Consider the following 23,276-nt stretch of genomic DNA (forward strand, 5'->3'; position numbering starts at 1 on the left):
GAAGTAAAACAGGATTAAAACAAGTACAAAAAAAAAAAAAAAAAAAAAGCAGTTTATGCTTTTTTTTGTTAAAGAATGCCAAAAACTATAGAATTACCCATAAATAGTCTGTGAAACGTTTGTTACATGTTAATCTGCAAATTTATCTTCATTATTGTATGTATTACTAAATTAGAGATGCCATATTGATTCCTTTGCTGAGCTAAAATGAAATTTCAATCACAGACAATGCAAACCATGCAACTGTAACAAAAAAAAAAATTTAGAAGTGTGTGCTGAGCGTTTCCATTTCAACAAAGCATCCTCCAGACGGGGTTATAATAACCCTGCTTTTATCGGGATATCTGATTTCCAAAAGAATGCCATTATTGCAAGTAAGAAAGCATTTGCATTTATAGCAGACAGCTTTTTTCCCTGTGTATATTTCTAGAACTAACAGGGAACTTACCTAACCTACTATTCAAGCAACAAATGGAATCTATAGAATGCATGAATGTTTTTTTTTTTCTTCAGAATTTCTAGTTGTGTAAATGTTAAGTGTATATTAGTGGGGGTTGGATTTTTCAAAAGGAGAGATATACTGTACATTATTGAAGGCAAATAAAATGAATTAACAGGGAAGGAACACAAAAATGTGGGATTCTATAGAATATCCATTGTTTGGAAAACAGTTTTAAAGATCTGACCGTGTGAAATTGTGTGGAGCAGGTGGCACAAGCATTCCCAAAATCTGACATCATACATTATGCAGCTACTTGAAGGCAGATCTGCAGCACCCAATCAGCAGCTCCTAAATCTTGGGCCGGCCTAGCAGAAGTATAGTGCTTCAGTTTGAAGACATCCTGCATCCCGTAACTCGTTGCATAGCAACCAGAGACAACAAAAGCGAACAGGACATCATGGTCTAGGCTGTTTTGTGAGGTGAAATCAAAGACTAGTTTCCACTTAGAAATACATCCTTTCCCACATGCTCATTCATTAGAAAATGTGCATTAATTCTGCCTAAACTGCAGCAAAGTCAAATCTGAAGCAGTATTATCAAGTAACCCTCCCACTCTTGAAGTTCAGAGACTTAACGATTGGCAATAAAGAACTCAAATACTAAATGCCCAACTATAGCGCAAGGCACACTATTAACTGCCTGAATGACCCTGCCCTTTATACAGCCGATTGCCAACATTCCTATGGAACCTCTACAACCTCTATGGAAGCTTCAAGGACAAAGAAAGTTCAACTAAAGTAAATGAGAATATGTACTGTGCAATGGGACATACTTGCTCTTAACGCCTGATGCTTCTGCATATCCATGGCTCCACACTGCTGGCGCTCCAGATGCTTCGCTGCCAGAGAACCCACAGGACGGCTGGTCCACCTTGAAGAACCGAATGTTGCTGCTAAGCAAAATAAATGAAATATTTCATTAAAAGTTTATTAAAAGTATGTATAGTGTGATTGAGCACTGGGAATGTACACAAGACACCTCTCCACTTAAGGGTTTGGCTGGTGGCGATGTGTTGTAATAACAAGTACAGGTATGGGACCCGTTATCCAGAAAGCTCCGAATAACAGTAAGGTTGTCTGCCATTGACTCCATTATAATTAAATACTACAAATTTTTAAAACAATTTCCTTTTTCTCTGTAATAAAGAAACAGCAGCTTGTACTTGATCCAAGCTGAATATAATTCATCTTTATTGAAGGCTCAGCCAGCCTATTGGGTTTAATTATTGTTTAAATGATTTTCTAGTAGACTTAAGGTATGAAGATTCAAATTATGAAAAGATCAGTTATCCAGAAAACCCCAGGTCCCGAGAGTTCTGGATAACAGGTCCTATACCTGTACAACAACTTGCTGCAAAACCAGTGTTTGCTTAACAACAATGCACCTTGATTTATTCAATCATCACCTGTGTATCCAACATTTCTGCACCTTTTGATAAAGGCCCCAAAAGGGGCCGAAACGTTGGATACACAGGTGATTGAATAAATCATGTGTTTTAAAAATGATGGAGTACTAGTCCATTTTGAACTTTACACAATACATTTGACTAAGCACCCACAATAAAATCCATGGTTCTGCGAAAGTCAAAAATTACTCTTATACCAGAAAGAAGGAACAGTCATGGGATTACCAGGAACAGTGAAGACATAGCAACTAAGTTATGTCACAAGTGTTTTTCTTAAGGATAATGTGGATTTAAACGAAGTACACAACCAAAATTCCCAGGAATGTCCAGATCGGACTGTTCAGTTAACAAGTGGAAGATAATTAACATGCTTTAACTTTAGCTTTCACTCAAACCTCCGCAGGAAAAGCTGTGCCAGATTTAGCTCAGTCATGTCATCTTTCTCTCTTGACACTTAAGGGTTCAGGCTCCACACAGCTAATTTGCTGCGTCAGGCACCGTTGTAAAAAAAGAAAAAGGGTATTTATAGAAGTCTTGTGACTGTATAAATTCCTCAAAGGTGACCTCTAATAATTAACCTTTTTTTCTTGGTACAGTGATTTTTTTTTCTTAGGATTTAAAACATTCATGTTGCTTAACTTTACAACATTACCTTTAACCCACTCCCTGACCACTTACATACAGAGGTTTATTAACCACATCATGCTGAGAAAACACACAGCAGAACCTTCACTTCTACACTATCAGTTCCAACACAGTATGAAAGGGTTAAATATATATCAATACTAGTATGTTGACTGACTGTATTGTTGCATTAATCCTAACAAGCCAGCTTTTCCTGGTCTGCCCGACAGGACAGCAGCTACGCTGGAACAGTGCAAACAGTGCACGCTTTTTATGTAGATGATTGGCAAATACAACACACATTTGTGCAGAATTTCTTTTCGCAAAAACATTAAGATTTTATTTTTTTTATAGCTGAGGAAAGTAAAGTAAGGAGAGCAACAGTTAAATATCCACAAGCCTACTAGGCATGTATACTCCACAACACAATTAGCTTTCACATGACAGCAAACAGAGAAGGTATGGTAGAAAGGGCTGTTATTCTTGTGGCTAATGATCACATGCACGTCATTGAAGTGCAGGCAAAAATACATTTGCTACTCACTTCAGAAGCTCCAGGGTTTTGTGGTCCAGGAGTAAGCGGGCATTACCAGCCAGGTCCAGTTCTTGCAGTTTGGGAGGCAGGTTTTCAGGCAATGTGATTTCAGTGAGTTCATTGCAGCTTAAGTCCACACACTAGGACAGAGAAGGTGAGAACGTTTACTACAGACAAACGTTTCCAGTTATATGCACAGTATCGTTAGGCCCTTTTAAATGGAAGTATCATTGCTCAGAGTAATTCAGAAAATAACTACTACTAAAATCTTTACATACTAAAACCAGACAGGGCTTATTAATGGGCACAATTCCACTTAACAAACCATACCTGTGTGTGGTTTGAGAACAGAAGCTTTCTGGGGTAAACTAAACTCCAGAAGCCATCTATTTAATATAGATTATATTGCAATGTATTCATACAGATTTTGTTTTGTCATTAGAGCTCAGTTAAGGATGGTTATTTGTTGTTAAGATGGTCATGCAGCGATCAATTTTCAGGAAATTTGGCCCTTGAAGTAGAGTCCTGGAGCGGGTTGGGTACCCACTGGTTACCCACAAAAACCTGCAGTACCCTGTGGGTTGCGGGTCAGGCCGCGGGTCTTCTCATTAGCGATTTTTACTCCTTTTTTCAGATCACGTCTACTTCCAATGATGTCAATTCCGGTTTACAATGACAGCACTTCCTGATTCTTGATGGTCAGCGGGTCGCAGATAAGGTGGGATCCAAGTGGGTAAGAATGCAGGCGTTTGGGGATATTGGTCGCCGCAAAGACGAGGCGATTAGTCTCCAGGCGACCAAATCTCCCCAAAACACCCAGTGTGGCCTTACCCTAAAAGTAGTATAGGGATTTCAGTTAACAATACAGCAGGGTTTTCATTAAATAACCAAGTGTCAAAAGTGCCTGGACAGAATAATGCTTACATTCGATGCAAGTTCTATTCTCTGGTTAAGTATTTTCTCCCAATTTTTTAAAATTGCTTTTAAGATGACAAGTGACTAGAACAGCTTACTAAAAGTAAACGGATGAGGAAAATACTTCCTCTTGCCTCCAGTTTTAGCTCTGTTACATGAATCCAATTCATTGCATGCCACTGCCAGAACAAGCTTCCTCTCCGTGGGAAAATGCTGTAACCTTGAAGCAAATCTTTGGCTGTTCAAATCCTGGACTAACGAACTGTACTGTTCATGCTTCAGCAGGCATGCAAGCAACTTCAACATAATTATAAGGAGGGAAAACATGGGAACAAGTGTTGGCTGCCAAAACTGCTGTACATGAGGGTGCCAGAACATCACTGTCAGATTTCCTTATTTAAAACTTGGAGGGGCTGGTAAGCTTAAATACTCCATGACTGTACGGTATAATTACATCTCTCATTTTTAATAATCTAGTGCAGGCAAGTAGTGCCACAACATTATAACTAAAATGTCATTGACACTGCCTGTGAGTGACAGAAAGCTTTGTTTCAGCACACAGACAGAAGCAGAGAGTTACAGAACTGCATGTGACGTAACAAGGGGAAGACAGATCTACTTTAATTGGACTGAACTGCAAATCTCAATAATATTCAAGTACAAGCATGTATGCAGCAATAACAATGTTCCGACATGGTGAGCACTAATAGTCTAAATTATAGTTTCTATTAAAAATGGTGAACCACAGTTTCAGGTAGAAATAAGCTTAAAACAGTCTCTCACACTCAGAGTGCAAAATTACATGCATTTACATGATGAGAGGAATACATAAATACTTGGCTTGGATGTTCCCTACAAATGTTTAGGCCATTTCTTCGATTACTGCTCAAAAATATTGGGTTTTTGATTAATGGAAGAATAACAAAAAAAACCAAAAGTATTAATGAAATGTCTTTAATCTAACAGATTCCTAGAGTCTTACCAGATTTAATGCAATGTGCAAGGCTATACAGTGTCAGAGTTACATTTTATTACACTTCCGGAGTGATTATGCTACTCCCTGTGACCCATGCCTAAGATCCGTACATAAATGATTAAACTAGAAATGTATCAGCAAACAGTGCCAATTACACATCTTACACATTCTAATTAAATGTCTTAGTATCCATGCAGTATGCCCCACCTGGCCATTTGTTGTCATTAAAAAAATAAATAAAATGGGGAGGCTACCCCTTAAACAAATTAACAAAAAGGGGGGAGGAGTTGACTTATGAGCTTGCTACTTCCCATATAATTGGTGTGACTGGTTTTGTTTACAGGAAACAAAGAAATTCACTGGCACACAGGAACGTGCTTTAGCAGGGCAAGCCCTTGCAATTTTTCTAATGCAATGTGCAATGTTTCGGGAACACTCCCCTTTGTCATGCTTGACAGTATACCCCTCTGTTCAACATAAGTTCAATGACTAATACTTGTGCTGAACATAGTTTTCGCCTTTTGTTTTAATCGCAAAAATCTATCGTTTTTATTTCTTGACTTAAACAGGAAAACTGAAGCTGCTCAGTGTTTGGCCCTTGTGAGGTAGAGAAGTAGCTTATCAGTATACAACCCATGCCTTCTCGCAATTTTGTGACTATTTTGTTGGAAAACTGTCAAGGACTGTGATTTACTAATGTGTATGTTTTCATTCATTTTATTGTTCCTCTGACTAAAATCAATGTGGTGTAGTCTAACTCCAGTTTATTCATAAAAATTAATAAAAATACCCTTACAGTATTAATAATTGTCCTGAAACAAGGAGCATTCAAGGGGTTGAAAATGTTTTTTCCACACAAAGTGCACACTTTATGCCCATATGGACAGCAACCAGTAAGGTAAATATGCTAGGCTATTTAAAATTCTCTTAACCTTAATGTCTGTGAGCTGCATAACTTCAGGGAAGACTTCCAGGCAGTTGGAGTGAGCAATGACTGTGTGCATACGCCTGCAGTTCATAATGGTGGTTGGCATGGCTTTCAGCTTGTTCCCACTAATATCTATCTCTTCTAGTTCCTCCAATTTGGCCATTTTACTGCAAAAAAAAAAAAAAACATAGAAAAAAAGCAATGATTCTTACGGTATATGCTCACAATCCCCGAGAACATCAGGCAATTAAGATCAAACTCATTCACAGCATAGTCGGTTCACTTAACTGAATCTTACTTCTGAAATGTATTGTTCTGAGGAAGAACACAGACCATCACAAAATGTGGCTTAAGGGAAAAGATGTAAAGGGGCAATATTTACAGATATTGCATTTGGTAAGATTTTCTAATACTTAATAGGTCTTGTATTTTGATATAAATTACCTGCTGGTTATGTATTTATTCGGAACCTATACTCTTCCTTCAATGTCACTATGAGAAATATTAGTATTTAGTTCAAACCTCTCTCTTATCTGCACTAACATCACTTGTTTCAGCTTTTGTTTGTGAAGGATAAACTGCCACGATTTATCTTCTGCAAATTCTGGATACTTCTGTTTTGTGTCGAGTAGATTAGACCTGTGCCCCTAGGTTAGGGGCAATGACAAATGAGGAGACTAGTTGTCCTACGATTAATATCGTCTAGCATGTATGGCTAATCTCCTCCAAATGCCCTCCCCTAACATGCAAATCAAAGCTGAGGTAAAATATGCAGCACAAAGTTGACAGAAGTTTCCTTGAAAGGACTGTAGGTTTCCCCAGGGGCAATTCACATGTTAGCTGCTGGTGGAGAATTTGGAGGAGACTAGTTGCCTATGCTAGAGGAGATTAAATTGCAGGATGACTAGGCATTTCTCATTCCCCATAATGAACAGAGAGGTACTCACCTTGCTGGGAAAGTCTGTAGATGATTAAACGCCATGTGCAGGATCTTCAGGTGGGGATGTCCCATTAATAAGGGCACGCACTTGTCAGTGAGATTATTATTAGTCAGATACAGCTCCTGCAGCATACTGTGTGACTCTTCGGACAAACATGTGGCAGGAAGTGTTTCTAAATTGTTGGCAGAGACATTGAGGCACCGTAGGCTGCAAAAAATTCAAACACGTTAATTTTTTTGTTTTGTTTTTTTGAAGATATAGCTGGACCTATCCTAAGCAGCATTATGACTGGTCTTCAGTATTTATTTTGTATGTTTTTTGAACTGTTCTTCTTCTGCCTATTTCCAGCCTAAAAAATACTATATGTATGGTTTTTTTTTCAAAATTAGTTTTTATTCAAAGTCCAGCATAAACAAACAGAGGGTTTCACTTTTGTAATAAATCATTCATGCTGTTAAAAGTTATAAATGCGTACATGTCCAATAAAACATTGTTTTATATAAAGATCTTGAAGATTATTTTTTTTCCAACATAACTATATGTATGTTTAAACCCCAGCAACAAAAACCTGCTGAGCCAGAGACAATTTTATTTTTAATTGCTTATCTTTTTTTTCTCTCCAAGGTCTCTCTTATTAATCCAAATGAATTAGAATAGTAGCAGAAAAGCATTACTGGCTACACCACATTTTAAGGTGGACAAAAGAAATAATAAGCATAGTTGCACATTCCACGAAAAGGCTTTTTGTGGATTTCTTGTGGACTAAGTCAAGTCTATTATATGGTACACATAGCTCTATATTGTACACACCAGAAGTATCTGACAACTAGCCACTTCTTGGGAAATTAAAGGTATCTTTAATGATTCAATAGTTAAAGGGAAAGATTGCCTTCAAGTTAAGGGGGAATGAAAGAAATGTAATTGAGAAATTTTCCAGTATAAATTCACAGATGCAATACATTGGTTCTATTAATGAACCGGACAGTTATACACACTCTATGAAGGAGTTAACGAATAAGTCGGTTTTCTGTAGGGTGCCTTTCCAACATGTTGGTACTTGCCACTGCAATAAAATAATCATGTGGTGCTCTGAAAAGCTATATAAATTGCTTCACTTAAATCTGAGATCTAGGCTGGCCAGTTCCTGCAGGTGCATTCTGGATCTTTCCAATAACAACAAAGGCAGGAAATAATGTTTAGCTGAATTTATAATAGTGAAGAGAAGACAAGTAAACATTGTCTGGTAGCACTTAAACTGTAAACAACGTTTTAAAGTAAGAAACCAAAACTAGGTCCAGAACTAAAGAGAAATATATAGGCTGAATACTGTGTAGACTGAAAAGGCCAGTTTCTAGCAAAGATAACACAGGCCAACTCAGCAATTCTAGACCACGCGGCAGCTTTTTGGACTGTGTAGGGGCCAAAGGAATAATAAAATGTCCAACTCAAATATAAGAAATTCTAAAGCAACTGGACTTGGGTAATCACTGAAGACGTTTCATTACTCATCCGAGCAGCTTCTTCAGTTCTGTTATTTTGCAAATTGTCCTACCAGGTTTCTTTCCAGTAGGTTTGAAAATTCCTCTGGGAGCAGACCTCAAACTATTAAAATGGACCCCTCCTGTCAGGTCTGCACAGGCCCCTATAATGATATTTTGTAACACCTCAAATTATCAGTGTATGTCTAACTTATGCTAGGGTGAATATCATGTAACAGTGAAAGTTTACTAGCTGCAAAAGGTTCTGTGCTTCTGAACCTTTCTACAGCTGAAAAGGACAGACCAAAAAAAAAAAAAAAAAAAAAAAGAGACCCTGCTTCTGCATTATACCCATACACTTCAGTATAAAAAAGGACTTCTTCGTGGGAAAATGCTTAAGAACTGTATAAACATTTTGAATATTTTAAAATATCACACAGTGCCACCTCCTTAGAATAACTTCACCTAGCAGCCAATCACATGTAAAACTCTGCATCAGGCAAACAAAAACGGAATGAGTGGGCTTGATAGTTAAAAGCATACTGGTTCAGATAGATGACCGAATAATGAAAATGTTTCACTGATAATAAAGCAAGGGATACGGTCATGGGAAAAAAAATTTTTTCCAAATGAATCGGTTAATAGTGCTGCTCCAGCACTGAAATTCATTTCTCAAAAGAGCAAACCGATTTTTTTATATTAAATTTTGAAATCTGACATGGGGCTAGACATAGTCAATTTCCCAGCTGCCCCAAGTCATGTGACTTGTGCTCTGATAAACTTCAATCACTCAGTTAGAGGGATATAACCCCCTTTCTTTTTCCCCCCCAGCAGCCAAACAAAAGAACAATGGGAAGGTAACCAGATAGCAGCTCCCTAACACAAGATAACAGCTGCCTGGTAGATCTAAGAACAGCACTCAATAGTAAAAACCCATGGCTCACTGAGACACATTCAGTTACATTGAAAAGGAAAAACAGCAGCCTGCCAGAAAGCATTTCTCTCCTAAAGTGCAGGCACAAGTCACATGACCAGGGGCAGCTGGGAAATTGACAAAATGTCTAGCCCCATGTCAGATTTCAAAATTGAAAATAAAAAAATCAGTTTGCTCATTTGAGAAATGGATTTCAGTGCAGAATTCTGCTGGAGTAGCACTATTTTTTGAAAAAAAAACATGTTTTCCGATGACAGGATCCCTTTAAATATTTGCTGTGTAGTGAAGCAAGTCTAGCTTATTAATTAAAAATACTTGCTGCATGTATTCTAGGTAAATTTATTCTTACCTGTTTAACTTAAGCAGCAAGTTGGCAGGGAGCTCCAATAGCTGGTTATGCTGCACATCGAGTACCTCCAGTTGGGTGTTCTCAATGAGTTCTGGAAGTCTTTGCAGCCGGTTATAACCTAAAAGTAGCTTTCTCAGAGCACTGGTACAGAATATGCTATTAAGCATAAGAGAAAAAAAAAAAGACAAGATACTAAATTAACTTACAATGTTAATATCTGATAATTACTAGGTATCATCTGGTCACTGCTGTGCTAGGCATATTTTTTGGGCAAGCTACATTGTAATAGTATTTGGGTGTTCTCAATGAGTCCCGATAGTCTTTGCAGCCGGTTTTAACCTAAAAGAGCACTGGTACAGAATAGCCTATTAAGCATAAGAAAAGAAAAAAAAAGAAAAAAAAAAGACAAGATACTAATGATTTTACAATGTTAATATCTGTTAATTACTAGATAGCTTCTGGTCACTGCTGTGCTAAGCATTTATGTTGTGCAAACTACACAATCAAAAAAGGGGTTTACCCCCGAAACACTGCATGCTGCGACTTTGAATTAATTACTAATTAGCCTTGTGATTTGAATTTTCTGTTGTATTTATACTGTATATTAGGTTGGTCCCTAAACTGCGCAAGTGTGTACCCCTTAAGAAGCACATGTGCCCTGGGGTAAGCTATGCTCTGCATCTTGCATTGAGCAGAGCGCAGCATCAGGAAGTGTGCAAAGCCCAAAAAATAAATAAATGTGCAAATGGCCAATGTAATGTGCATTGTAAAGGATCCCTATAATTTTTGTAATACAATCAGCAACTGAAATACTTTGTGATTGATTTTTAGACCTGCTGCTTGAATTCTAATCACAAGTGGTTTGTATACTTTTTGGTTGCTATTGTCAAAATATATATATATATATATATATATATATATATATATATATATATATATATATATATATATATATATATATATATATATATATATATATATATATATATATATATATATATATATATATATATATATATATATATATATATGTTCTACATAGTTATACAAAAGAACTCACCTGGCAGGAAGCTCATTTAGGTGGTTGTGGCTCATATCAAGTACCTCTAAACTTCTGCATTCACCGAACCACTCAGGAAGGGAATCCAGAATGTTTCTGATAAAAAAAAAGTTCAAAATAGTTGTTTACCAACATTACAGAGTTAGCACAAAAATGTTTTTTGATTTTATACAGTGTTATGTAACAGTCTGTAATTTCTACACCAACATAAAAAAAAAACAGTTCTGCTTTCAGGAAAAAGTTATTTACCCCTATATGTAATAAAAGGTACTACATTTCCCCAGGAGCAGCAACCAATAAGCTGTTTGATTTATAATAGGTGACCAGTAAATGCTTCCTGCTGGTTGGTTGCTATGGGTTACTACTCCTGGGCAAACTTAGTGACTTTTATTACATAACCCCAATGCATTTAAAATGCACTGGACACAAAAATAATTAGGGTGAAGATGGCAGTACAGTACTCCCAGACAATCTGCCATGGTTCTTTATGCAGCAGTGTGCTGGTGCAACTGCTCTGTAGTAAGATATAGTATGTTAGGAATTGATGGGAAATAAGGTAGAAATAGTGGCATACAAAGTACTCTGAACTGGTGAGTTCTTTTAGCAAAGAACTTTCCCAGAGGTCCACTTTTCAAGCTTTCTTCAAGTGGTCAAACTGTGTTAAAAAGTGAGGTAGCAAAACAATCCTGTTTTATTGATGTTTCAAAATTTTGAAGTAGACTTAAGTTATAGTGATCCTAATTATGGAAATACTCCCTTATCTACAATACCCACAAAAACTTTCTAGGGTCAGCGAGACCTAAATAACATTTTAAATCAAATTATGGTAGAATATTATGGTCTAAAGCTTTTCAGAAGTCAATTATTTGGTGATGCCATATGAAGCCCATTTACAGTAATTCACTTAAAGTATTAAACACCACAACTGTGAAATTTACCATGGCATTCCCAGGATAATCTCCTGGATATAAGGAATAGTATTGATAAGAGTAAATATTGGTAAAAGTAAATATTGCGCAAAACAAATTTTTGTATACTATTCTGTGCGTGTATGGTGGGAGACAAGCCGATCAATATTGCCAGAAGAGTTAGATATCGGTTGGCTCATCAATGGGGCTGGCCCGGAAAATTTTGATTTGCACCTGAACATCTGCCATTGGTAATGCTAAATTGTCAGATAAAGATAGATTTCTATTGTTTCTACCTGTATACAGTATATGACTATTCAGCTCTACACGTCTCTACTTTCTTGGAAAGATCTTTCTATGGCCACCTTAAGAGTTCAACAGCAACCTATGTCTAATCAGTTTTGTGCGTATTATACGATACCTAAACAACACAGTGACAATTTTCCAACAGATTCTCAGCCTGAAAATTACCGTAGTGTTTCCTAAATTTTCTCTTCAGGGACTACAAGCTGTGAAGGTTTGCAGACTCTCGTGTTTAATAAGTACATGATAATCAAGTGGAAAATGAGACACTTAACAGGTCAGAGTGGGATAATGATACAAATTCATGTGAGCTAAGATACCCTTGATTGAACTGGGGTAGGGCTTGGGGGCGGGATGGTACCAGGGGCCCAGAAAATTTTGCTGTACGGGGCCCCGTGTTTTCTGATGGTGGTATATCAGAAAACACGGGTAATAGGGATAATTTTTTTGTATATCAGGAATTTCTGTAATTTGAAACATTATATCTACAAAAATAGCAACCTTTTCTGTCAACATGGTTGCATGCTGGCTTAAGATGGCCATAGATGTTAAGATTTTTAAAAGATCTTTTCCTTATCGTAGGACCTGACATGATCGTTTAAATGTATGATTTGTCCATTAACAAAAAAGGCCATTTCAAGCGATCTCATATAGTTGAAGCTAGGAAACTGTGGGTAGCTGCCTCCTTGGCCCTGCAAATAATTGGACAATGGATATATTTTACTGTGACCGATAAATTTTCTAACCGATGACAAGTTGGTCAAAAAACCTTAACGTCTATGGCCACCTTTACTTATAGTCAGTTGAGTAATGTATTAATACAGGGCTGTCCAACTGGCGGCCCACGACCCCCCCCCCCTTATGTGGCCCCCCACATGCTGTGTCTGCTTACCATATGTAAGCTTTAAAAGGTATAACTACAGAGATAAACTGGCCCCTGCATTGTCAAATTCAGACGAATCCCCTGTATTGTTCACACTTGTGACACCTCTATTGTTTATATCCTAAAGGCCTGTACTGTTCACACCTGAGACCCAGACTGAAACTGCCAACATTATTCACCTGTTCACACCTTATTCAAAATGCTAATGGGCACCAGCACTGTATCACTGTATGTAGTACAGTGACACTGTATGTAGTACATACTAGAATGATAGCTTTCCCTGTCTCCTGCTCTGTTCTGCCTTCCCTCCCTGTGTGCCATTCTCTGCTTGCCCAGTGCTGCTTGGGTGTGCCATTCTCTGCTTGCCCAGTGCTGCTTGGGTGTGCCATTCTCTGCTTGCCCAGTGCTGCTTGGGTGTGCCATTCTCTGCTTGCCCAGTGCTGCTTGGATGTGCCTTTCTCTGCTTGCCCAGTGCTGCTTGTGTGTGTCATTCTCTGCTTGCCCAGTGCTGTTTGTGTGTGTCATTCTCTGCTTGCCCAGTGCTGCTTGTGTGTGCCATTCTCTGCTTTCCCTACGCTACCTGTGGGATGTAAGCCTGTTAGGGGTTTGTTCTTGGGATTTGTTAGCATTTGGAAATTGTTGTTAAGGGCCCCTAAGTTGTGTAATCATGTGTTGGGGGGTTGTTGTATTATCCACAGGGGAGGATAAGGCATATGGATTTAAGGGTATATTTTAACATGAATTCAATTTTTCACATGAGTGATGAGGGATTTCCCTGCAGTGAGCACCAACCATTTGGTTTTGTGGTGTGCTACCACCGTTAATGTGGATATGATCTTAAAAGTTCTTGTGGTAACATGGGTGTGGTTTACAGTGGGTGTGGTTTAAAAGGGGAGTGGCCAACACTGACTTCTATTATCGGCCCTCCACCACATAGGCCAGTAAAATTTTGTCCCTCTGTACCACAGAAGTTGGACAGCATTGTATTAATACATTATCACAGTGAAAAACAAAAACAAAAAACACTGAAGCAGACAGTTATGAGCCATATGGATTAACAGCTCACATACCTGTACCATATATTACTGGCATAAAACACTGGTGCACTGAAATTCTCAGTTATGATGCAGGTTGCAACCTGACATGTCAATTCAATGCAAGACAAATTAGATCAGAATTCTGCCAGATCTTTCTGACCAATAATGGGCAGTTAGTGTGGCCAGTATTCCATTTCCAAAAACATTACTAACCAATTAAAAAAAAAAATTCTTATGGCAGACACCTTGTAAAGGCTGAACTACACAAGTGTTTTCCTTCCATCAAGTTGGATATAGTTGTACAGCAGATCACATGCTAAATATTAAAGACTTTTAGTCACAGAGGAATTACATGACTTCTGGAACAAAACAAATGAAACAAAGTTGTAACAGTATACAAAATAAAAAAAACTAAAAACAAGCACATGGATCTCTCATTAAATTATGTTACAGCAGGTTGACAGATATTTATTTGACTTCCACAAAACCATGTGCAGTCACAAGAAGAATGACAACATTGTGAGTCATATAGTTCAGCCCAAAGGAAATGCTTTTCCCAGGAACAAATATTTGTCAATGGAACTAGTATGTTTCTTATATAGTATTAGTGACAGTACTAAAAGTTGTTTCCTCCGATATCTGGGGGGGGGGGCAGTTGAGATTATTACAGTAATTTATTTATAATAATCCTTTTGGTTCTATGCTGCCAATTACTTCGTGCAAACTATATTACACACACACACACACACACACACACACACACACACACACACGTGCATATAGTATTCTAGCCATTGGTTTACTTGTGGTAGAGGGGGGATTAGGAGTTCAGATTTTACTTCATTTTTTCCCAGTAGAGTAAATTATACCAGAGATTATACTTTTTAGACAGGCAACCAGAAGCATTTTTAAAATTTAACTTCAAGCACTCTTTGAAAGAGCCCATCTGTTGGTCTCCTCATGAAATATATTTAATATATCGCCTTACCTAGAAATATCCATGTATGACAGATAACAAGGGTTGGGATACACATCCAGATGTACGAGTTCTAAGGGAAAAAAACAGTATATAACATTTACTTTAATAATTTGTGTCAACACAGGTACATTTTAATTCTTATTTAACATGGTTCATTCTAAAAGAATTACAACAGAACCCTGCAACAATATCGAACGGAAACAAACATTTCTTTATTAGCAATATTTCAGACTGATTCAGGACTAGGAGCCTGCGATTAATCAGCCGAAAAAAAATGCAGATTAACATTTTTCAGGACAAAATCAGCTTGTTACTGCTGGATGGAAAGTAATGAATGGTTCTTCATTAGGGTTAGGGACCTTCTCTGCCGGCTGAAAAACTTGTCCCGTGTGGCATATTCCTAAGAATTTTATTGAGTCAGTCTGCAGAGACTTCACTTTTATAAAACAGATTTCCATTTATATTTATGATATAAAATATATGGCTTATCTCTTAAAATTATACTTAAAGGACAAGGAAAGGCTGATTCACCAAGGGTGCCAGTAAGTTTGGCAGCCCCATTGATGTTTTTGTTACTTGGACCAAACCACCTTTTAGAGAAAAAAAACCCACAGGCCTAAGAAAACAGTACTGTAAAGTGCTGCTATGGTACTTACCTTTACCAGGCATACCTAGCAATGACTTTCATTTGTGAATGCACAGTAAAGTAATATCATAAAATATTACTCTACTTCACATGCCCGTGCCTTCATCATGTCAGGGTGTTTGCCTTTCCTTGACCTTTAAACATGGACTAAACAAGTACTGTAAAAATAACATACTGTATTAAACATATAAATGGTTTTATTCAAAATATCCTCACCATTTGAAGATGCATAAAGAGCTTTTAAGAAGAAGCCACTGATCTTAAGAGACCGCAGTCTGTTTCTCTCACAGTGCAGGATTTCTAAGTTGCTGAGGGTAGTCACATCAAGATCAGTCATCTTGTTATCTCTGAGGTCCAACTGAGTGATGTGAGGCAAAAAATCAGGCTCATCTATTATCAAGCCTCGGATTTCATTTAGCCTAGACCAAAAGTCAAATATTGTATGATTAATCAGAAGGGTGTTTGCCTTTTTAGAAACAATGAAAATACAACAAACCTTGAAGAATTTGGTTTATTAGTAATGAGAAAAGTGGATAAGCAGATGTTGTTCTTTAAAGTACAGATATAACCTGTAAGTTAACTATGTTATAAATGTCTCTTTACTTATATCAGCATTGACTACTTCCACACAAATAAGAATTAGACACTGCAGAGCATCATAACTTAGGAATTATCTAAAGAATGCAGAAGCTGCCAGAAAGAATTTAAGCAGGGATTACAGTGAATATTTGAAAACCCCCTATGGCAGGTTGAGTTAGTGGATTCCTTATAAAGGGACATTTCTAAGTGCCTGGAATTCCAGGAAAGTCTCACAGAAAGGTCAATAGTTATGTACCCTACAGAGGTCAATTGGAGCCTACTGAACTGGGATATCCCTCTCAAGTCATAACTATTTATAAGTAGATATACAAGACTCCAAGAAGGAACTCTTTTCAATATGCATACCATAAATAACATTTGCTCTCCGGTCTAGTGTGCCCAGGAGCCTCATCATGCCAACATTTAATATTTCACCTTCCAAACATGTTTTTTCAGTGTAGTTGGTTTCAGTAAACCAGAAGTTAATAATTTTTTATTAAAGAAGTTAAATATTTATAGTTTAATGTTCCCGTCTCTGGTGTTTTATTTTAGTAATCCAGGTGCAGATTCTGAAATTTTACAATTTGCTACATTAGTTGATTTCTCAGAAGAATCAGTGGAAAGTTGCCAACTATTGTATCAACTATAGCAGCTATGGGCACACAGGCTGAAGGTTCAGCTGCTCCCAGCCTGGAAGGAGAATTGCTCCCTACCCTACTGATTTTAAATCGATCAGCCCTTATGTGCAAACACACACACACACGTACTGATCAGATTCAAATAAATGGAGCAAAGGGCAGGGAGCAGACCCTCCAAAGATAAGAAATATATCACATAACGTATCAAATGAGAGCAGTTAACGTAAAATCAAAGAACACGCTTTAATATTACAATAAATAAAAAATAGAAAGCAATTGAAAACAGTCAAGTGAACAATCTGAAACCAAGTAACCTGAAGAAAAGTGTTTGGCAGGTGAACAAGCCCTTTAATTTCTCTTTAAAGATAAGTACTCCACTACAGAGCTATTTTGAACACAATATTTATAGGGAATAGGTTACCTATAAAAGCTATACATTAACTAATTCTACATCAGCACACCCTTTATAACCAAAGAAAAATCAACAAGTTATAGTTAAATTGCTAATCATAGTGAAAAAACTGCTAATAGATTATAACGCTTCCTTTTTTGTAGGATTAAAGGAGAAGGAAAGTCACAATCACTGGGGGTACCAAAAGTTAGGCACCACCCAGTGATTGTATTTACTTACCCCATACCACGGGTTGGTGTTCATCAACAAAAAAACTATTGTTCCGGGGGTTCTTTTCGGGGTACCATGGAGTGATACTCTTATTCCCTCTTTACTATCCCGGGTGTCTAACTTTTTACACCCCCAGTGATTGCTGACTTTCCTTCTCCTTTAGTCCCACAAAAAATTTAAATTAATTGCTATGCTTGGAGTACATCCTTGCACTGGCTAGAGGCAAATTCCACATACTAAGAATTTTACCTTAAATCTACATGCTTAATCTGTGACATCTTCCTCAGAGTCTGCAACTCTAAGATATCCAAAGCATTCCCCGGCATACACAATCTATCCATGGAAGCCATCTTTTCCACCACCTCAGGAATGTCTGTAAATTCATTGAATGAGAGTCCTAAATAGTTTAGCTGGTGCATGTTTCCCATTTCAGCAGGGAGAGATTGAAGGTAGTTGCCATCCAAAAGGAACGTCTGCAAACTGGAACATCAAGCAAAATAATAAAAATAATGGTACAAATGTAACTTAACACACTTTCGGTAAATTTAAATGCCACTGCATTCATTATAGTGTTATTAAACCATACTATACATCCTGTAATATATTTCAGATTAACATATGTGTTTGCTAGAATGGCAATATGTGAAACAAATAAATAAATAAAACACTGGCGTATAAATGGAAAATAACCAGGCACCTAACCTCATCTGAGCACTGGAAGACTTTCATGTATATCAGGACACTTAAACAGTGCTACTATTAAATGGCATAAAGAGCCACAAAACATAAAAGCACTGGCACACGGAGATTTGTCGCCCACAGGAAACGTGCTACCTGAAGTCAATAAAATCTCCTGAAAATGCCAAACATGGAGTAGCCGTTTGCCATGTTTAGCTCTAGAAATAAATGAACATTGCTCATGATTAAACAGGTAAAACATTATCAGCACAAGCCCTATTCGTTGAACTCTATACATTGAAGGCATGTTGATAAAAAGTGGTATAATAAAAAAATAAAAGTGTTAAGGCTGCCAAATAAAAGATCATACAAGACACAGTTTGTGTTTAAAGAGGATAGTGCATTGGCTACATACTTGTTCATGTCTCCAACTTGTGAGGGAATGGCCCGGAAAGCATTGCAGGAAAGATTGAGTTCTGTCAGAGTGGGGATACTGCAAACAGCCAGTGGAAAATTACCCAAATTATTATTGGAAAGATTGAGACTCTTCAACTTTGTAAACCTGGAAGGTAAACAAAAAGAATGCAAACCAAAATAAAGAGCTGGCAATGGATAAAGGAATATGATGAAGAATAAGTAAACTGAGTAATGTGCATTTCGGTGATGCAAAATACAGGTACGGGGCCCATTAAGAAGAATGCTCGGGACCTGGGTTTTCCAGATAAAGGATCTTTCCTGTAATTTGGATCTTCATACCACAAGTCTACTAGAAAATCATGTAAACATTAAATAAACCAAATAGGATTGTTTTACCTGCAATAAGGATTAATTATATCTTAATTTGGATCAAGTACAAGGTATTGGGGCGGTTTTTTATTATAGAGAAAGAAAATTTTAGAATTTGGATAAAACTGAGTCTGTAATTTGGAGCTTTCTGGATAACAGGTGTAAATAGTATATATAGTAGAGTTAAAATAAAGGCGAGTGTAGAAACATACAAAATACAACTGATACAAGAGGAAAGGAGGGTCCTGCTCAAAAGAACTTGCATTAACGTTAAACAGTAAAATCTACAAGCACCCTAGATGATTTTTTATTTATTGGAGGTAAAGAAATGATAAAACAAGATACAAAAGTATTTGGTGGCTTTGTTTTTCATTCATTTAAGCATGCTTAATTGTAATTTAATAACAATGTCACCAAGTGCATAAAGGCATAATCTTTATTTGTGTTAGCTTTAACTTTTTTTTTTTTTTCAAACTAACAAGTTACCGGTCATAACATTTGTCCAAACTCCAAACCAATCCAAGAGGAAGCGGATGAAAGGCAGGGTACAAATGTCTGCTTAATGTGCATGTGTAGTCTGATCTTTAGCCGTTGCCTGACAACAGTAGGGAAGGGATAAGAACTAGCTTGAACAACTGTGTCTGGAAGTCACATAAATAGATTGAATGCACAAATGGACGAGCAACAGGGAATGAAAAGGATCTTTGTCACACTTTCAGAATGATAGAAGGAAGCAGCCATTAGGAGAACAAGAACTCTGTTTATGGAATATTTATCCCTGGAGTTCATGATTTACACTAGAATGTTGTACAATAGGTCACACAACTTTGCAGTGTCCTATAAAGTACAAAATGCTTAGACACAATGGATGGCATCATAAGAAGGGAATATTAAATCACTTAATTAAAAGGTTGCTGGTTTGGTGCAGAAATCTAGAGAAAAGAATAACTGAAGCTTCTCTTGGCATCTATACTGTACGCATGGGATTATTTGCAACATGTTTGTACAGCTAAAATATGCATTGTGTTTTACTCCACTCATATGCCTGGATTAATTGAACTGTCATTACACATTTTGTGACGGATTGCATGCCTGCATGTTACCACCACTTCTGCATTAAGCTCCTCGCGCGTCTATGAGCCTCCATGTGGGCAGAGTTGGTGTTGAGGTAGATTATTCTTATATTAATTCCTTGTTGATCAAATAAACTCATTGCCACTCAGGCACCAAACTTGACAAAGGAAATGAATGTGCAGCATTGTCTACTCTTAGTATCAACACTAAAGATGAAGCAAAACTCCCCTGCTCAGTGTCCAAATACAATAAATCTGCCAACCATACCAGCTAAGACTATATTCCGAACAGAATCAGCCATCAAAACATCACCCAGCAGTGCATTCCACAACCTCACTGCGCTCACTGTGGAGAATCGCCTACACTTAAAATAAAAGTTAGTTACCTCTAGTCTAAAGTGGTGACACTCTAGCGTGGTGACCTTTTTTTAGGAAAAACATCCCCCACTGTCTATAATGCCCTCTAATGTACTTGTATAGTTATTAAGTAACTATGTGCAACATGTTGCTCAATACTGCCATATTGGCATCAAAGTCAGTCTGTATAGCGTGTTGTTGAATAAGGGCCTCAATTAAAGGACAAGTCAACACCCAAAATAAAAGTAACGCATATTAAACTTTAAAATCGCTGGGTCTTTATTAAGAAATAACTTACTGAAACTCTGCTTGTGCTCCTCTTCAGAAACGGCGACAGGGCAACGATCCATTGTGCGGCGCTCGATTTATCCTCCCTGGCTATCTCCTATAAGGAAGGAAGGGAGGAGAAATGGAGCGCCGCACGATAGATCACAGATCGCCTTTTCTGAAGAGGAGCGCAAGCGGAGTTTCGGTAAATTATTAATAAAAACTTAGCGACTTTAAAGTTTAATATGTGTTGGTGTCTTTTTCGTTTTTAAATTTTTTTTTTCTTTTACTGGTCCTTTAACTGAGGTCTTAAAGGCACAGTAACCAACATTTTTTATAAAAAAAATTAGTTAGAATACATCAGAAAAGAAAACCACCAAGACAAATTAAAATTTAAAATAGCAAAGGCTTTATTAAGAAATAACTTACAGAAACTCCACTTCCTGTCCTCTCAGAAAAGGCGACATGGCGACCAATCATGGAGCGGCGCTTGATTTCTCCTCCCTGGCTCTCTGCTGCTGGATCCTTTCCTTCAGTGCTTCCGTGCTGTCTAGCACAGCGGTGCTCCCAGGTGCCACACTAACCCACAACAACACACTCCTCTCACAACCCAACAATCCCTCGCTCTCCCCTCCATGCACACAGGCTTGTCAGCAGCACCCTTTCATTTGTTGCCGTGCACTCACCCTATAAGCTGCCCGCGCAGGGATAACAGAAGTGCACCACTGCACAGTGGCGTAACTAGATATTACTGGGCCCCACAGCAAATTATTTTCAGCCCCCAAAATGTCTAGAGATTGACCTGTTTGACCAATATTTATTGAAATTGTGTATGAATTAGGTCCTCATGGGGCCCCTATACTGCCTGGGCCCCCCTGCAACCGCTGGGTCTGCTTCCTCTGCAGTTATGCCCCTGCCGCTGCACTTATGTCACTTACCAGAGTCCGGTGCAGCACTGAGCATTATCAGGACCGCTTACAGTAATGGAGCAGCAGGGCTGTCTGCTCCCGGCACCGTCAGTCTCCTGTCAGTCAGTCCCTCTCTAATGTGCGCTCCCTTCACTTCCATACCGGGCAGTCCGCTTGTGTGGCTTGTGTTCCGGTTGGTTGGTCGGTGTGTGTGTGCATTGTAGCGTTGTGGGAGCGCTAGATCGCAGAGTGATTGTTTACTGACAAAAAATTTTATAAATTTTTTTGATGTTACTGTTCCTTTAAATATCTTTGCCCGATTCAACTTGTCTAAATCAATAATATTCCCAACTTTGATCCCCAACAGGCAGCAGCCTCACGCTTCAAATGGGTTACAAATTTTAAGTACCTGTGGATTAATTTGCACCTAGACGCTGCCGAGTTTGCTACTCTGCACATATCCCCAATTAATCAACAACTGGCCAACGTTATACAGGCCTGGGGCACTCTCCCTCTGAAGCCATGGGGCAGGATAAATACAGTAAAAATTGTATATCTACCAAAATACCTGTACCTATTTCATAATTCACTGACAATAATATCCAAACAGACCTGCAATGCTATACAAGCCATGATAGTAGCCTTCCTATGGAGCAATAAAGGTGCCAGAATTTCCTCTGCCAAATTGATGGCTACATATGCTAGAGGGGGGCTGAGCTTACCTAGCTTCTATCTCTACTATATTTCTGCTCAACTCAGTGGCTATCGCAGGACCTAAATAACCCAAATGTGATTCTGAAAGCCTGGTAAGTGCGGTTGTTGGAAGCCCTGAGTAACTACCTCTTTAAAAAAAAAAAACAAGATTTTACCCGCCATTGCCTCCCTGAATGGTAGCCCCATACGAGGCCTGGGTAGCCACTATGAAACGAACCAAAAGTAAATCCCCTACCACTTTCTCAGAACTACCCTGATGGAGAAATTCCCACCTGCAACACTTTTACAAATCAGAGGCCATGTGGTTCTGGACTTCATCTGGTAGACATGGTCACGCTAAGGGACAAGATTGAAACCCCAGATCTACCTATGTACCGGTACCTACAATTAAGGGACATTTATACGGCACAATTTGGGTTGGGTAAGCTGCAGATGGAATAGCCAGGGTTGACACAACTAAGGAAAGAGGATCCTATCAAAATGGTCGCCCATCTCTATGCAGATCTACAATCCACAAACTCCTGCCATTCCAGTCGGCCTATAGGCTGTGGCTGATAGATATACCCAGCCTGAGTGAAGATCAGTGGGAGGAGGTAACCAACAGACTCTACCAGTTTCTGATTAGCTCAAGAGACAGGTTTATCCAGTACAAATTCTTGATGAGGATTTACCCCTATCAGACTGCACAAAATGGGAAAAATACCCTCCTCCACATGTAAAAGATGTGGATGGATCATTTTGGCTTATGGTATGGACGTGCCCTATTATATGTAGGTACTGTGAGAAAGTTACCACATACAAAGTAGATACCCTGGCATTACCCCCACTGAAGGCTCCCGATATATGCCTACTGGGCCTAACAGATGATATAATACCTGCTAACAACACGAGTCTTAACGAGATCCCTACTCCCTACTATGCCAAGAAAACAATAATAATGCAATGGATGGCTCCCCCTTCGACCTAAGAAAGCAAATTGGTTTGTCTATGTTAACAAGATGCTCCGATTTATTAAATTGACCTACGAAGACAGGGGACAGCCTGATAAGTTTGATATGGGGATATGGGGTGTCTGGCTAGAGACCCACCTGCTAACCTTACCATGAATATATTGTATATTTGATGTGTATTATGTAACAAGATGTACACAAAAAAGTGAAAATAACACTTCTGCTGTAAGCCCCTTTTTTCCCTCCCTCCCTTTTCCCTTCTGTATCCCCCTATTAATTCAAAATCAATAAAAAGAACACC

At 38.2% G+C, this 23,276-nt stretch overlaps 1 protein-coding gene across 2 annotated transcripts in view; it reads right to left on the reverse strand.

Annotated features, from left to right (window-relative positions):
• Positions 1-23,276, reverse strand: part of phlpp1.L (PH domain and leucine rich repeat protein phosphatase 1 L homeolog) — a 79,494-nt gene that overhangs the window by 9,442 nt on the left and 46,776 nt on the right. Inside the window, exons 5-14 of one of the 2 annotated variants that reach the window (XM_018267730.2) lie at positions 18,336-18,482; positions 17,492-17,722; positions 15,620-15,822; positions 14,767-14,827; positions 10,648-10,743; positions 9,588-9,743; positions 6,833-7,033; positions 5,890-6,052; positions 3,076-3,206; positions 1,275-1,391 (exon numbers count right to left, since the gene is read on the reverse strand). In XM_018267730.2, the coding sequence (XP_018123219.1) occupies positions 1,275-1,391; positions 3,076-3,206; positions 5,890-6,052; positions 6,833-7,033; positions 9,588-9,743; positions 10,648-10,743; positions 14,767-14,827; positions 15,620-15,822; positions 17,492-17,722; positions 18,336-18,482 (1,506 nt within the window). Of the gene's footprint in view, positions 1-1,274; positions 1,395-3,075; positions 3,207-5,889; positions 6,053-6,832; positions 7,034-9,587; positions 9,744-10,647; positions 10,744-14,766; positions 14,828-15,619; positions 15,823-17,491; positions 17,723-18,335; positions 18,483-23,276 lie in introns of both variants that reach the window. The other variant, XM_018267729.2, reaches the window with a different exon arrangement.

The sequence above is a fragment of the Xenopus laevis genome, chromosome 6L (genome assembly GCF_017654675.1).
Source record: "Xenopus laevis strain J_2021 chromosome 6L, Xenopus_laevis_v10.1, whole genome shotgun sequence".
Taxonomy (NCBI): Eukaryota; Metazoa; Chordata; class Amphibia; order Anura; family Pipidae; genus Xenopus; species Xenopus laevis.